Here is a 17,056-nt window from a genome sequence, read left to right as displayed (position 1 = left end):
GTTGTACAGTCCCCTTTACCATTATGAAATGTCCATTTTGTCTCTTCTTATCTTTTTCACCCTGAAGTCTGTTTCATCTGATATCATTATGACTTCACCTGATTTTCTCTGGGTACCATTTGCTTGGAATGTCAATTTCTACCCTTTCACCTTGAGTCTATGCTTGTCCTTGTAGCTGAGATGTGTTACTTGAGACAGCATATGGCTGGGTTTTGTTGTTTGATCCAATCTGCTACTCTGTGACTTTTTATTGGTGAGTTCAGTCCATTTACATTTAGGGTGATTATTGATATATGAGGATTTCCTGTCATTTTGTCTTTAGTTTTCTGGTAAGATGTGTATCCATTGTTTCTTTGCCGTTTTGTTCTTGTCTATTATTTCTGTGTGGTTGTATTCTATGATGTTTCCCTCTGTTCTTCCTTTATTACAGTATGTATTTCAGTTCTGTTTTTTTTTTTTTTTTGAGTAGTTACTCTGAAGTTTATGTAAAAGAAAGTTTGACATTTAGAGTATTGCATTTTCTTCAGCACACTTACTTTCTCCATTCCCATATTCCGGTTCAGGACTTTACTCTCCCCTCTTTATGTTTTGGTTGCCACAAATTTTCCCTGTTAATGGTGGTCGAATAGTCTCCTTTAGTATTTCTTGTAGTGCAGGTCGTGTATTAGAAAATTCCCTCAGCTTCTGTATGTCTGGAAAGGTCTTAATTCCTCCTTCATATCTAAAGGATATCCTTGCTGGATACATTATTCTTGGCTCATAATTTCTCTCTCAATAGTTTGAATGTTTGGTTCCACTCCCTCCTGGCTTGTAGAGTTTCTGCTGAAAAATCTGATGATAATCTAATGGGCTTTCCTTTGTAGGTTACCGTCTTCTTTTCCCTGGCTGCCTTGAGGATTCTTTCTTTGTCATTGATTTTAGACAGCTTCAATACAATGTGCCGTGGAGAAGGCCTGTTGGGGATTGAGGTAATTAGCTGTTCTATTTGCCTCTTGTATTCGAGGATGCAGTGCTCTCCACAAATTTGGGAACTTCTCATCAACAATTTGTTTGAATATATTCTCTGTTCCCTTCTCTCTTTCTTCTCCTTCTGGTATGTCCATTATTCTTATATTGCTCATTCTGATGGAGTCAGAAAGTGCTTGTAGAGTTCTTTCATTTCCTTTAGTCTCAAGTCTCTTTCTTCTTCCGTCTGTGTAATTTCCAGGTTTATATCTTCAATGTACTGATTGTTTCCTCCATCTGGGCAACTCTAGTACCTAAGCTGGTTATTTCATTCTTAATTTCTTCTATTGAGTTCTTAATCTCCAGAAATTCTATTTGGTTCTATTTTAAAATTTCAATCTCTTTCGTAAAATGCTCATGCTGTTCTTTGATTGTGTTTCTGTGTTCATTAGACTGCCGTTCTGTGTTTTCTTGCATCTCGTTGAGTTTTTTCAGAACTACAATCTTGAATTCTCTGTCATTTAAGTCACAGATTTCCATATCTTTAAGTTCCTTTTCTGGAGACTTTTCACTTTCTTTCTGAGTTGTCTTGTTGCCTTGGTTATTCTTCGCATTTAATGATTTATGATTTCTCTTCCTAGACATCTACAGGAGTGGCTTCTGCAACAGGTTGATAAGAAGAGGTCTTTCTTTTGTTTTCCAGTATTTGTTGGTAGAATGTTTTATTTTCTCTCTGACTGCAGCCTTTTTCTTCTCTCTCACACGTTAGTGCTATGTTTTCTCTGCACTATTCCAGCTTCTCACACAATGGAGGGATTCCCTGGGAGACGGGCTTCTCGTCTTTTAATACTTGGCCTGGGTCACAGGGTGCAGTGTCCGTATGGGTATGCGGAGAGCTTTTGAAGTTCTAAAGCTCTTTCTGCACCAGATTCAGAGCCCGTATGTTTGAGCAGTTCTGTTTACTCCTGCAGGGATCTGCCCAGATAGGTGGGGCCAGGGACTGGGTGAGTCATGAGAGGTGGACCAGAGCAATGGTGGCGACCACCACCACAGCTGTCCCACTTCCATAGCTCCCTTCCCTTTGCCGGGACTAGTTGGGCTGCGGATCTTTGTCTGTGTTCCACAGTTCTCAGAACAGCAAATATTCTGCTCCTTTGATCTGACACTGCTCCTGCTCTGCTCCCAATGCCTGGCAGGTGGGAGCGGGGCGAGCCCTGGGAGGGTAGGTAGGGGGAGGCTAGTCTCAGTGCCCAAGGGTTCTGTGCTCTGCTTGGCAGTGAGGGTTTAAACCACCATTTTCAGCTCTCTTCCCTCAGTCTTTTCTCTGAGGTCTCTGCCGTGAGCTCTGGGTTCAGCCGTGTTATATGCTGCCCCTCCCAGCCCTGTGGGCCATAAGCGGAGCCCTAGCACTCCCAGTTCTTCCCTCTCCTGCAGCTGTGGCAGCTCAGGGATGCAGCTAGCTCGGAGTACTGAGCTAGGTCTGCGTCCTGCGCCCGCACGTCTCTGTCTCTGCACTTCTCCCTTCCCTCCTCCCCTGCTCGCGCGATTCGCCCACCTTTAGGTGAATTCAGTAGTGTGCCTCTTCGTCTTGCCTGTCCCACTGTGCAGGGAGTCCTTTGTGGAGTTATTGTTGTTCGATTAATTGTAAATTCCAGGGGAGCTTTACAGAGGCTCACGTCACGCCACCATTTTGATCCTCCTAGGAAAGCCTTTTAAGTTCTCTGCGGCCTTCGTTTTCTAATCAAATTAAAATGGCTGTTTATATGATCTCTGAGGACCTATTCAAATTGAACCGTCTATGAATTATAAATATTTCAATTTATGAGTGTGTTTAGTTTATTTATCATGTTAATTTTTAAAAGTAGACTGAATTACACGGAAACCTGGTTTATTTTCTACTTGATATTATAAAGAATTTGCTTATGAGCTTACCTGTTTATCTCATATGTAATTGGAATTTTTTTCTTGGCGTATTACAGTCTTTAGTGGAGATTTTTTTAGATCATCAAGGGTTGAGAAAGTTTAAGATTTTATAGTCAAATTGCAAATATACTGTTCAAAATAGAGTTTCAATATTACCTAGGGTTCAGAGGAAAATGCTTTATTCCTACATTAGAAGTAAGGAGAGGTTCAGAAATTAAAAATAAGCAAAGTCTATATCATTTGTTTTTTATCTTCTTATAGAAATAAACTTTAGATTGTTGCTTATCCGAGGTGGGCTGTTATAAAATATAACAATATAAATATTGAAATATAGAGAATATTAAGAGGGATTCAAGATACCCTTAAGTTTCTTTCTTTCTTTCTTTCTTTCTTTCTTCTTTCTTTCTTTCTTTCTTTCTTTCTTTCTTTCTTTCTTTCTTTCTTTCTTTCTTTCTTTCTTTCCTCCTTCCTTCCTTCTTCTTTTCTTTCTTTCTTTCTTTCTTTCTTTCTTTCTTTCTTTCTTTCTTTCTTTCTTTCTTTCTTTTTCTTTTTAATTAACATTTATTGAGTTGAAAATTGTTAGTAATGTTACATAGATTTCAGGTGTACCATTCTGTAATACGTCACCTACATCTCATATTATGTGTTCTCCACCTAGAGCGAGTTCTACTTCATCACCATATATTTGACCCCGTTTACCATCTTCTACAGCTCCCCTCCCCGTTTACCCTCTGTTAACCACTAAATTATTGTATATGTCTATGAGTTTTTGTTTCTTCATTTGTTTCTCTTTTTCTTTTGTTTTCAGTTTTATATACCACATATCACTGAAATCATTTGGTTCTCTACTTATTCTGTCTTACTTATTTCACTTAGCATTATAATCTCAAGATCCATCCATGTTGTCACAAATAGTGCTATTTCATCTTCTCTTATGGCCAAATAGTGTTTCATTAAGTATATATACCACAACTTCTTTATACATTCATCATTTGAAGGATACTTTGTTTCCATGTCTTCACCACTGTAAATAAAGCTGCAATGAATATTGGAGCACACATATCTTTATGGGTAAATGTTTTCAGATTTTTTGAGTAGATACCCAGGACAGGGATTGCTGGGTCATGTGGTAATTATATTCTTAATTTTTTGAGGACCCTCCACACTGCCATCCATAGTGGCTGCACCAATCTGCATTCCCACCAACAGTATATGTGGGTTCCTTTTTCTCCACAGCCTCTTCAACACTTGTTACTATTTGTCTTGTTGATGATAGCCATTCTAACTGGTGTGAGGTGATATCTCATTGTGTTTTTTATTTGCATTTCTTTGATGATTATTGATGTTGAGCATTTTTCCATATGTCTATTGGCCATTTGTATGTCATCTTTGGATAAATATCTCTTTAGGTCCTCTGCCTATTTTTTAATTTGTTTGTTTTTTGTTGTTGAGTTGTATGAGTTCCTTATATATTTTGGATATTAGCCCCTTAATGGAGGCATTGTTTGCAAAAATCTCCGATTTGGTTGGTTGCTTTTTTATATTGTTCCTGGTTTCTTTTGCTGTGCAAAAGCTTTGTAGTTTGATATAGTCCCATTCATTTATTTTAGCTTTACTTCCCTTGCCTTGGAGTCTAAATCATAAAATACTCTTTGAATCCAAGGTCCGTAAGTTAGAACCTATATTTTCTTCTACACAGTTTATTGTTTTAGGTCTTATGTTTAGGTCTTTCATCCATTTTGAGTTAATTTTAGTATACGGTGACAGACAGCAATCTAGTTTCATTCTTTTGAATGTGGCTTTCCAGTTCTCCCAGCACCATTTATTGAAGAGGCTCTCTTCTCTCCATTGTATGTTCTTCGCTTCTTTGTCAAAATTATCTGTCCATATTATGTGGGTTTATTTCTGGGTTCTCAGGTCTATTCCATTGGTCTCTGTGTCTGTTTTTCTGCCAATGCCATGGTGTTTTGATTATTGTTGCCTATAGGACAAGCTGAAGTCAGGGAGTGTGATACCTCCAGCATTGTTCTTTTTTCTTAAGATTGCTTTGGCTATTCGGGGTCTTTGGTGGTTCCAAACAAATCTGATGATTTTTTGTTCTATTTCTTTAAAAAATCCATTGGGATTCTGATGGGATTGCATTAAATCTGTATATTGCTTGGGTAATATGGCCATTTTAGCTATGTTGATTTTCCATCGATGAACATGAAATGTCTTTGCATTTCTTTGTGTCTTCTTCAATTTCTTTTAAAATGTCATAGTTTTCAGGATATAAGTCTTTCACCTCCTTGGTTAAGTTTATTGCTAGTTATTTTATTCTTTTTGTTGCTTGCAAAAGGAAGTTTTTTTTTTTTCTTTCTTTTTCTCAGATCTCACTGTTAGTATATAGGAATGCAATGGACTTTTGTACGTTGATTATGGAGCCAGCAACTTGACTGAGTTCATTTATTGGTTCTAATAGGTTTTGGGTGGAGTCTTTAGGGTTTTCTATATATAGCATCATGTCATCTGCAAAGAGTGACAATTTAACTTCTTAATTCCCAATTCGCATGCCATTTGTTTCTTTCTCTTGCCTGATTGTTCTGTCGAGGACTTCCAATAGTATGTTGAAAAGTAGAGGTGATAGGGAATAGCCCTGTCATGTTCCTGAAGGGCTTCAGTTTTTCATGTTTAATTATGGTATTAGCTGAGGATTTGTTATATATAGCCTATATTACGTTCAGGTATTTTCCTTCTATATCTATTTTATTAAGTGTTTTAATCATTACTATATGTTGTATCTTGTCAAATGCTTTTTCTGCTTCTATTGATATAATCGTATGATTTTTGCATTTTATTTTGTTTATGTGGTGTATCACATTGATAGATTTGTATATGTTGAACCATCCTTGTGCCCCTGGGATGAACTCCACTTGGTTGTGGTGAATAATCTTTCTAATGCATTGTTGCATTGGATTTGCTAGAATTTTGTTTAGGATTTTTGCAGCTGTATTCATCAGAGATGTTGCTCTATAATTTTCTTTTTCTGTGTTATCCTTATCAGGTTTTGATATCAGGGTAATTTTGGTCTTGTGAAATGACTTAGGGAGTATTATCTCTTCTTCAATTTTTTAGAAGAGTTTGAGTAGGACAAGTATTAGATCCTCTTTGAATGTTTGGTAGAATTCACTAGGGAAGCCATCAGGTGCTGGACTTTTGCTTTTGGGAAGGGTTCCGATAACCGATTCAATTTCCTTAGTGGTGATTGGTCTATTTAGATTTTCCAATTCTTTGTGATTCAGCCTACAAAGGTTATATATTTCTAAGAACTTGTCAATTTCTTCTAGGTTATTGAAATTAGTGGCATATAGTCCTTCAGAGTATTCTTGGATGATCCTTTGTATTTCTGTGGCATCCGTGATAACTTCCCCTCTTTCATTCCAGTTTATCTTTATTGGTGTCTTTTCCCTTTTTATCATAGTGAGTCTAGCCCAGGTTGTCAATTTTACCAATCTTTGAAAGAACAGCTCTTTGTCACATTAATTTTTTCGTTGTCTTTTTGTTCTCATTTCATCTAGGTCTGCTCTGGTTTTTTGTTGTTTCCTACCTTTTGCTGATTTTAGGTTTCATTTGTTCTTCTTTTTCTAGTTCTTTAAGGTGTAACATGAGGTTATTTATCTGGGATTTTTCTTGTTTCTTGAGATAGGCTGTAATGATATAAATTTCCCTCTGAAAATTGCTTTTGCTGCATTCCAAAAATTTTGGCAGGATGTATTTTTTATTCTTCATTTGTTTCCACGTATCTTTTTATCTCTCCTCTTAATTCTTCTTTGAACCAGTCATTCTTTAAAAGTATGTGTTTACAAAAGAACAAAACAAACAAATGAGAAAACAAAAACTCATAGACGCAGACAGTAATTTATTGGTTATCAGAGGTAAGAGGGTAGGGGGTTGGTAGCTGAGGTAAAGGGATCAAATAATGGGTGAAAAAGAAGAAGAACTGACTATGGGTGGTGAACTCACAATGTGATTTATAGATGATGTAATACAGCATTGTACACCTGAAATCTGTGTAAACTTTACTATCAATTGTCACCCCAATAAACTTTAATTTAAAAAAAGTATGTTGTTTAATGTCCACATATTTGTGTTGTTTCTTTTTTTGTTGTTTTCTTTTTGTAGTTGATATCAAGTTTCAAAGCCTTGTGCTCAGAGAATATGCTTGGTATGTTTTCAGTCTTCTTAAATTTGCTGAGGCTAGTTTTATGTCCCAATATATGGTCTATCCTTGAGAATGTTCCACGTACACTAGAAAAGAATGTATAGTCTGATGTTCTAGGATGAAGTGCTCTATAAATGTCAAGTATGTCCATTTCATCTAATGTGTCATTTAGGGCTGTTTTTTCTTTATTTATTTTCTGTTTGGATGATGTATCCATAGATGTCAATGATGTATTTAGGTCCCCTACTATAATTGTGTTTTGAACAATTTCTCCCTTTAGTTGTTAGTACCGTGTTTCCCCGAAAATAAGTCCTAACCGGAAAATTAACCCTTGCATGATTTTTCATGATGACATCCTCTGAACATAAGCCCTAATGCGTCTTTTGGAGCAAAAATTAATATAAGACCCGGTCTTATTTTCAGGGAAACATGGTAGTTGCTTGGTATATTTTCATGCTTTCTGATTGGGGTCAAAAATATTGATGACTGTTATGTCTTCTTGTTGTAAAGTTTCCTTTGTCATTATGAAATGTCCGTCTTTGACTCTTGTTACCTTTTTCATACTGAAGTCTGTTTCCTCTGATATCAGTATAGCTATTCCTGCTTCTCTGAATACCATTTGCTTAGAGTTTTGATTTCCACCCGTTCACTTTTAGTGTATATTTATCCTTGTAGCTGAGATGTCTCTCTTGAAGGCAGTACATGGTTGGATTCAGTTTTTTGATTCAATCTGCTATTCTGTGCCTTTTTATTAGTGAGTTCAGTCCATTTACGTTTAGGGTGATTATTGAAATATGAGGATTTCCTATCAGTCTATCTTTGGTTTTCTGGTAGAACTGTGTCTTCATTGTTTCTTTGCCTCTTTATTGCTTTCTATTATTTCAGTGTGGTGGTATTCTAATAATTTTCCCTCTGTTTCTTTTTTTTCTGTTACATATTTTAGTTCTGGATTTTTTTTTGAGTGATTACCATTAAATTTATGGAAAAGAAAGTTTCTTATTTACAGTGTTCCATTTGCTTCAGCATGCTTACTTTCTCCATTCCTATATTCCGGTTGAGGTCTTGCCTCTCCCTTTTTTATGTTTTTGTTGTCACAAATGATCCCTATTTATGCTGGTCGAATAGCCTTCTTCAGTATTTCTTGTAGTGCAGGTCATGTGTTAGTATTCCCTCAGCCTCTGTATGTCTGGAATGGTTTTTATTCCTCCTTCATATAAGGATATCTTTGCTGGATATATTGTTCTTGGCTCATAATTTCTCTCTTTCAATAGTTTGAATATTTGATTCCAGTCCCTCTTGGCTTGTAGAGTTTCTGCTGAAAAATCTGATAATAATCTAATGGGCTTTCCTTTGTAGTTTTCTGTCTTCTTTTCCCTGGCTGCCTTGAGGATTCTTTCTTTGTCTTAACTTTTGACAGCTTCAACACAATGTTCCTTGAAGAAGGCCTTTTGGGATTGAGGTAATTAGGTGTTCCATTTGCTTCTTGGATTTGAGGATCCAGTTCTGTCCACAAGTTTGTGATATTCTCGTCCACTATTTTTCTGACTGTACTCTCTGTTCCTTTTCTTCTCCTTCTGGTGTGTCCATTATTCTTAGGTTGCTCTTTCTGATGGAGTCAGAAAGTTCTTGTAGATTTTTTTCATTTCTATTAACTCTCAAGTATCTCTCTTTTTCCATCTTTGTTATTTCTGTATTTCTATCTTCGATGTCACTGATTCTTTCTTCCATCTGGTCAAGTCTACTACCTAAGCTGGATATTTCATTCTTCATTTCTTTTATTGAGTTCTTAATCGTCACAAATTCTATTTGGTTCTTGTTTAAAATTCCATCCCTTTGGTAAAATGTTCATTTTGGTCTTTGAATATGTTTCTGAGTTTATTAAACTGCCTGTCTTCTTGCATCTCACTGATTTTTTAAGAACTGCAATCTTGAATTCTCTGTCATTAAATCACTTATTTCCATGTCTTTAAGTTCCTTTCCTGGAGACTTCTCATTTTTTTCTGACCTGTCTTGTTACCTTGGTTATTCATGGCAATTGAATCATTATTTCTCTTCCTAAGCATCTACAAGAGTGGTTTCTGCAACAGACTGAAAGAAAGAAGTCTTTCTCTTGTTTTCCAGTAGGTGTTGGTAGAATGTTTTATTTTCCTTCTGAGTGCAGCCTTTTATTCCCTCTCACACTGTAGTCTTATATTTTCTCTACACTATTCTGGTTTCTCACACAATGGGGGCATTCCCTGGAAGGCGGGCTTCTCCTCTGTGAACAGTTTACCTGGGTCACAAGGCACCATCTCTGTGGTGGGATGTGGAGAGTTTCTGAATTTCCAAAGCTCTTCTTGCACCAGATTCAGAGCCTGTGTTTCAGCAGTTCTGTTTACTCCTGCAGGGATCTGCCCAGATAGGTGGGGACAGGGGTGGGTTGGATTGTGAGAGGTGGCCCAGAGCAATGGCAGTGACTACCAGCACAGTCTGTCATGAACGCAAGGCTCCCTGCCCTGGCCAGAACCAGTTGGGCTGGGAGTTTGTGGCTGTGGGCCACAGTTCTGAGAACTGCAAGTTGTCTGTTCTTTGGATCTGACACTGCTACCATTCTACCTCTAGCACTGGGAGGGTGAGGGTGGGATGAGCTCTGGGAGGGTGGGGAGTGGGCAGCTAGGCTCAGTGCATAAGCCTTCCATTCTCTGTTTGGCAGTAAGGACTTAAACCACCATTTTCACCCTTCTTCCCTCAGTCTTTGCTCTGAGGTTTCTGCCGTGAGTGTTGCGTTCAGCTGTGCTATATGCTAATCCCTCAGGCGGGACTGTGGCCCATAAGCAGAGCACTAGCAGTCTGAGTTCTTCCTTCTTCCCTGGCTGCGGTAGCCCAGATATGCAGGCAGGTTGGATCTCCGAGTTCCGGTCTGTGTCCTGCGCCCATGCGGCCCATGTCTATACACTTCCCACTTCCTCCTCCCTCCCCCCACTCACCCAATTTGTCCACCTTTAGGTGATTTTGGTTGTGACCTCTTAGTTTTGCCTGTCTGCTGTGCAGTGAGTCCTTTGTGGAATTATAGTTGTTCAATTTGTTGTACGTTCCAGGGGAGATTTCAAGAGGCTCACCTCACATCGCCATTTTTATCTAGATTTATTTATGATGAAAAAAATCTGGGGATTTTAATCAAATAAGGGAAGATCATTCAGTGTCTACCTTGCTTCTAACTTCAATGTGGAGCAGTCCATACTTTCCTGGGATACATATCAGAACGTATAATGGCTTTCTATATGTAAAACACATGTTTTATTAATAATTATATATGTAATAATGTGTACATATAAGCATGACAAATCAACTCTTTACATCAATTTCCTCAAATTTTAGTACCTTATTGCTCAAGTTGTAAAAAGAAATTTGTGGGATTTTATTATAATTGAATGACATTTTTAGCTTATTCTGTGGAAAATTCATATTTTTACTGTCTTATTCCTACCATATCAATAACTTTTAATGACTGCATAATGTATATTATATTGATAAGAAAATATTTATTTAACCAGCTTATAGGACCAAATCAAACTTTATTTCCTTGTTCCAACATTTTATTTTAAAAATGTCAAGCATATAGAATTTCAAAATAGTTCATATATATATATATATACACACACACACACATATATACATATATGCATATATATATGCATATATATACGTATATATGTATATATACGTATATATATGAATATATATATATATATATATATATATATATATATATATATATGCTCCTTAACTGGATTCATTAATTGTTACATTTGCCATCTTTGCTTTACCATTCTGTGTCAATATATGTACACATTATTATTGTCATTTGCTGAATCATTTAAGACTAAGTTGCAGAAATCTGACTATTCACTGCTAAATACTTTACCAAGATTAATATTTCCTAAGAAAAAGGACATTCGAGTACATAATCACAATTTATCAAATTCACAAAGTTTAAAATTGATACAATAGTGTTATGTAATATAATTCCAAATTCAAAAATTTGTCAAATATCCCCATAATATTTTTATTAGCACTTTTCTCCTGATCTAGGATCATGCATTGTATTTAGTTGTCATAATCACCTTTAATTTAAAACTCTTTTTCAAGTTTGTGTTGCCTTTTATGGCACTGGTATTTTTGAGAGTGCATAAAATTTGTTTTGTGGATTATCACTCAAGTTGGGTTTATTGATTGTTTCTTCTAAATATACATTTATTTAAATATGCAATTTTGTTATATATCAAATTGAACGTTTAATATTAGTATTTAAAAACTTTTGTCAACTACCCCTTGTTTCCACCATTGACCCAGATAGATTCAACCTTCTTTTTCATACATTTCTTGTGAAGGTCTTTCTTTTCTCTCATAAATTTTACTCATGATGTTCCCATTACACAGAATGACTTATTATTATTATTATTTTTAATTTTTACAGCTTTATTGAGGTATAATTGACTTATTTTTTTCCATATGTGATGCCATTTCTTCAGACACCACTCACAATGCACATTTTTATATAAACGTTCTCTAACTCCACATTTTTTACTATTTCTCTTCTAAATTTGCCTTTTCTTGTTGTATTTATACATATACACATGCAAGTTTAAATTATATTATAATGCACATGTTTTGATCTCTATCCACTTTTTTAAATGTTGCCTCTTCTATTTGGTCCTAAGTCCTTTTAGGGCAGGGTTTATGCCTTTCACCTTTTTTGTTTCCCTCACTGTACCATGCCCAGATCTTTGATAGATGAATGAATTTGTCATATATAATACCAACTGATATGTGCATTTTCAATTTTAAATAGAGTGCCTCTTATATTGCAAGCATTCTTATACATAAATATAGATGCTCTTTATTGTTTGCCCTGAAAAGAGTTTAGGATTAAGAAAAAAGCAAGTCAGGTGAAATGAACAATTTTTAAGATGCTTTTAATGATCATTTTATTTAGTAGTAAATTGACCAAATTCCATCATAAACTGTATATTTAGAAACATGTTTCATTCTTTTTCAGTTCTTTGATCACTTGCTGGCTGGCATAGAAGACATATCAGGACACTAGGGACAATATTCCTGGAAAGACAAGTGAGGATTTGCCAAAAAAATGCCTGTATACATGTGTAGAAAATGAGCCTGTTTCTCTTTCTGTATGTTTTTGTGGGAAATAATTGAGCTTTATTCATCCACATGTCATAAAGCATAACAGCTAAAAACAAAGGCAGAGATCTTTCCTTTCATTTCCTTACCATGAGAGACATGACTGTCATGAAGTCCAGACTCCAAAACTAGACAGTATGCCATAAAGTTTTCAGACCATCCCTTTCTTTAGGGAATATTATGCACAGTTCCAGAGAAAGGGATTCTATACCGAATCACATTACTATCACGATTAAAACTTCTAATATCTTGTCACTTAAAAATATCCAAACATTTTGCCTGGGTTTACAAATCTGACTATCTGTTTTGGCTTTCCTACTTTATCTCATACTATTCTACCTACCATATGCTACACCGTAGCCATGTTGTCCTTGCTGTCTATTCAATGCATTAAATTCATCACATTTCAACCTAAAAGCCTTTGCATAATATTTTCTCTGCCTGGAATACACTTCTACCTCATCTTTGTAGGCCTATACATTCTTGTCATTTAACATTTAGCTTAAATTTCATCTCCTCAAAGAGTTCTTCCCTAACGCTTCAGTCATTTTCTATTATATCAATGTCTTACAATTTACTGAATAACACATTACTCTCTGATATTTTAATGTTTTATTTTGTTTGAGGAATGTTTTGCTATTTTCTATTTTTAAAATATAACATAATACTACATATAAATATATATATATATGTGTATATATATACATATATATATACACATATATATACACACACACATTTTAAGAAAGAAAAATGTGCATTAATATTATGCTGATAGTCACCACTTTGATCACCTCTTGTAATTGCAGAAGTCAAAAGTGACTTGTATTCATCTTTTGTTATTGGTATATGTTGAGTATTACAATTTTAATACAATTTTTTTCTTTCTTAAAATGTGTATACATTTTTTGGCACTGTGTGTGTATTATATATGTGTGTGTGTGTATTTCATATATATATAATTATTTTATTATATGCTTCTCTCTAACTAAAATATAAGTGGTATGAGGGCAGATACCTCTTTGTATTGTTAAATTCTGTAATCACAACACTTAGAAGAGTTTATTCCACATAATAGGTACCTAATAAATATTTTTGAATGTATAAATGAATGAATAAATTATAAAAAGGACTTTTCTATGCTGATATTAAATTGAGTCCTAGATTTCAAATCCAAGTGTTTGAATTATTTTCAATTAAAATTTACTCCTAAGAGTCCTGGTGGTAATACATATTAAAATATTCCACTTCAGCCTAGATTCCTTGAAGGAGCTGTATTAAAAACTAGATCTTCTTTTAGCTGCAAACACTTGCTGCAAATGCAAGGCCTGATACTTTGTAGACATCCTTTTATGTCACGTTCCAGGAGTTTTCTAAGGTGAAGTTAAGGTCAGAGAACCAAAATAAATTATGAAATGGTCTCCCCCAAAACAAGTTTATTTTAAACTCTGACAAATAAAGAATAGATCCCTTTTCCCTCATTTATAAGTACAAAGGATCTAACAAAAATAGATCTTTTCCACATGTTTAATTTAGATGTTACTTTTTGATCATAGTAGAAGGGTATAAACCATGACTAGAACTATGTTTTTACACTTACATATTACTTTACTTCTACTGATAAGTCAAACAGCCAAACAATTATTATTATTATTTTTTACAATAAATAGTTTGAACTAATTACCTGGCTTTCTGGTTAAGTATGTCCCATGTAATTTTATGCAGTGACTTTTTCTGTGGAGGAACTACACACAGAGACTTTGAAAACTTCATGATTACACAGATTTGGGTCATTTCCTTTCCTTCTTCCCCTTGCTGTCACACATTCTATACAAATATCCTTCTCCTTGGGGTAAAATTGCATCTCTATCAAGCCCCATAAATTTCTGGATCCAATGTTTTCATAAAGAAACATTGCTATTAAATATTCTACAGTTTTTGTTTGTATGTTTATGCTTTCTTTTATTTTCTAAGCCAGATACTACGGCCTATTGTCTTTCTGAGCAATTTTCAGGCTGACAACTTGAGCCTGGAGTCAAGGTGGCCTTAGACTCCTGGAGTATCACAATATGTATTTTAATATGTAAAATTTTGAAAAAGAAGTAGAGTTCAGTACAGTCTCTCAGATTGTGTTGTAGGTTTTTAAAAATATGAACTTATTGACCATAAATCTCTATTTAGTTGAAAAATTTCACTTGGGTATTGTGAATTTGGTTTAATATGATCTATTTTTCATTTTTGTGAGTTTATTATCTAAGTTTAAATTCAGTTTCCCTAAGTAAACATTTAACAAATGTGTTCCATTCCTTTTATCATCCATTGCAATAAACTGTGTAAGTGCCTTTTTCTTTCATGGTCTTTTTAAAAATATAGACCCTGCTAGACCAGTATTTCTGTCTTTGTTGCAAGGGTTTTTTTCTTCATAGTCTGTGTTTCCCTTGACTTGGTTGATGCTAGTGGGATAAACCTAAAGCTTTGATTTCCTCATAAGTACATATTTGAAATTAAATAAGAATCTACACCCTACATTTATTTTTCCATTTCAGCAAAGTACATTTGGAATAGGCAGTGGTGAACAAGTTCTGGGACCTTCTGACCAGAATATAAAAGTACTAAAAAAAGTCATTAATTTCCTGGAATTTTTATTTTATTTGCTTCTTCAACAGATTGGAGTATTTCAACAGCGGGTATCTGCAGAAGATTTTGCTCAGAGAAAATGAGCAGCCCAAATCAAGCATTGTGCTTCTTTATGAGAAGCTTGAAAGAAAACATGCCATTGAACTGGCAGAAGCAAATCAGTTAATAGACACACCATCTAGTGCATCTTTGCTGTAAATGTATGCGTGTGTGTATGCACTCACGTGCATGCATGTGTGTATGTTATAATCTGTTTAGTGAGATGTCACAAAAAAAATCACAGAATTATTCAAAGTTCTTTCCCTTTAAAGCACAGTTTGTTTTTACTTGTGTCTCCTGGAAAAATATGAAGAACTCAGATAAAATTAAGAATGTTTGCTTGAATAGCACAGGCTGCATTGTCTTTCATAGAATGATGAACAGAGCTTAATAGGATAAATTCTGTCTATGAAACTTTAGCTTATAAAAGTTTTAAAAGGTTATCTATCTCCCAAAAAGTACATTTATATTTCATTTATAGACTCATGTTAGGTAAAATAATTCATCATTAGCTTTTGTTGATTAGGGACTGGACTCAGTGTTAAAAGGTGTTTAGTTTGTTCTTGCAGGGGAGAATAATAGAGAAAAAATATATAAGTTGGAAGTTTCCATGCTTTAGATCTTTAGGAAATTGTTAGGAGAGAGTAGAGAAAGCTTGAAAAGGGAAAACATAAGATTGTTTTTATTTTTGTTTTGTGGGAGGGAGTTTCTTGTGATTACATTTTTATGTAATTTTTTAAATTAAGGTTTATCGGGGTGACAATTGTTAGCACAGTGACATAAGTTTCAGGTGTATAGCTCTATAATCTATATATCACATTGTGTGTTCATCACCCAGAGTCAGTTATCCTTCCATCACCATATATTTGATCCTATTTACCCTCACCTACCACCCACTACCCCTTTACACTCTGGTAACAACTAAACTATTATCTGTGTCTTTAAGTTTTTGTTTCTTCATTTGTTTGTCTTGTTCCTTTGTTGTTTTCAGTTGTATATACCACATATCAGTGAAATCATACAGTTCTTGACTTTTTCTGTGTGATTTATTTTACTTAGCATAATAATCTCAAGATCCATCCATGCTGTTGCAAATGGCACTATTTCATCTTTTCTTATGGCAGAGTAGTATTCCATTGTGTATACATACCACATCTTCTTTATCCAGTCATCTATTGAGGGACACTTTGGTTGTTTCCATGTCTTGGCCACCGTAAATAAAGCTGCAATGAACATCGGAGCACATATATCTCTACGGATAAATGTTTTCAGATGTTTTTGGGTAGATACCCAGGAGGGGGATTGCTGGATCATATGATAATTCTATTCCTAATTTTTTGAGGAATCTCTACACTGCCTTCCATGGTGGTTGAACCAATCTACGTTCCTGCCAACAGTGTTGAGGGTTCCTTTTTCTCCACAACCTCTCCAACACTTGTTATAGAAATTTTTACTCCTGCAAGCATAATTCATTTTAACTGGTATAGTTGCATATTTAGCCCAGGACAAAAGGATTAACTAACATATCATTGGAGCCATCTTTCTCAACCAGCTAGTGCTTGATTTGACAGAAATACATTTCACTAATGGATAGCTCATTTCTCTGTTCTACATTCAGAAATCAAGGCCTAAAAATTTAGTCCATGTTTAATAATAATTGGTTATAACCCTATGCAACCCCTAAAATGTTATCGATATGCACAGTATATATTGACATAGAACTCTATCCAGAGTACAATGTTGAGTGGATAAGAAGCTTGGATAATAGAAAGCACAGCATGGTCATTTTTTTTTTTGTAGAAAATGTAATTTGTGTACCTGTATCCGTATAAGTGCATAAAACTTCTTTAAATGCATACACCAGTAGTTAAATGAAGTTTTCTCTAAGTGATGAGATTATTTGATTTTTTTTTGGTATTACTCTTTATATTTTTGTGTATGTATATATTACTTTTATAACCAGAAAAAGAAAAACTGTAAAGGCATTTAGAAAGAGAAAATTTCAGAATCGAAAGCAAAACAGAATTTAAGATAAAAATAAATAAAAGCATCCCAACCTCCACAGTAGCAAACTGGGTATCCTTTGGGTTTCAAACTATTTATTGAAGGGATGCTCTTCAAGAATTAGTT

At 34.9% G+C, this 17,056-nt stretch overlaps 1 protein-coding gene across 1 annotated transcript in view; it reads left to right on the top strand.

Annotated features, from left to right (window-relative positions):
• The window catches only part of LOC117013999 (sodium/hydrogen exchanger 2-like), a 92,302-nt gene extending 77,217 nt beyond the window's left edge, over positions 1-15,085 (top strand). The window contains 1 exon segment of the mRNA XM_033091711.1: positions 14,917-15,085. Coding sequence (XP_032947602.1) covers positions 14,917-15,085 — 169 coding nt within the window.
• Positions 15,086-17,056: the final 1,971 nt, after the last annotated feature.

This window comes from Rhinolophus ferrumequinum, chromosome X (assembly GCF_004115265.2).
Source record: "Rhinolophus ferrumequinum isolate MPI-CBG mRhiFer1 chromosome X, mRhiFer1_v1.p, whole genome shotgun sequence".
Lineage (NCBI taxonomy): Eukaryota > Metazoa > Chordata > Mammalia > Chiroptera > Rhinolophidae > Rhinolophus > Rhinolophus ferrumequinum.
Note: the sequence above shows the minus strand (reverse complement) of the source record. Positions and strands in the feature narration are given on the sequence as shown.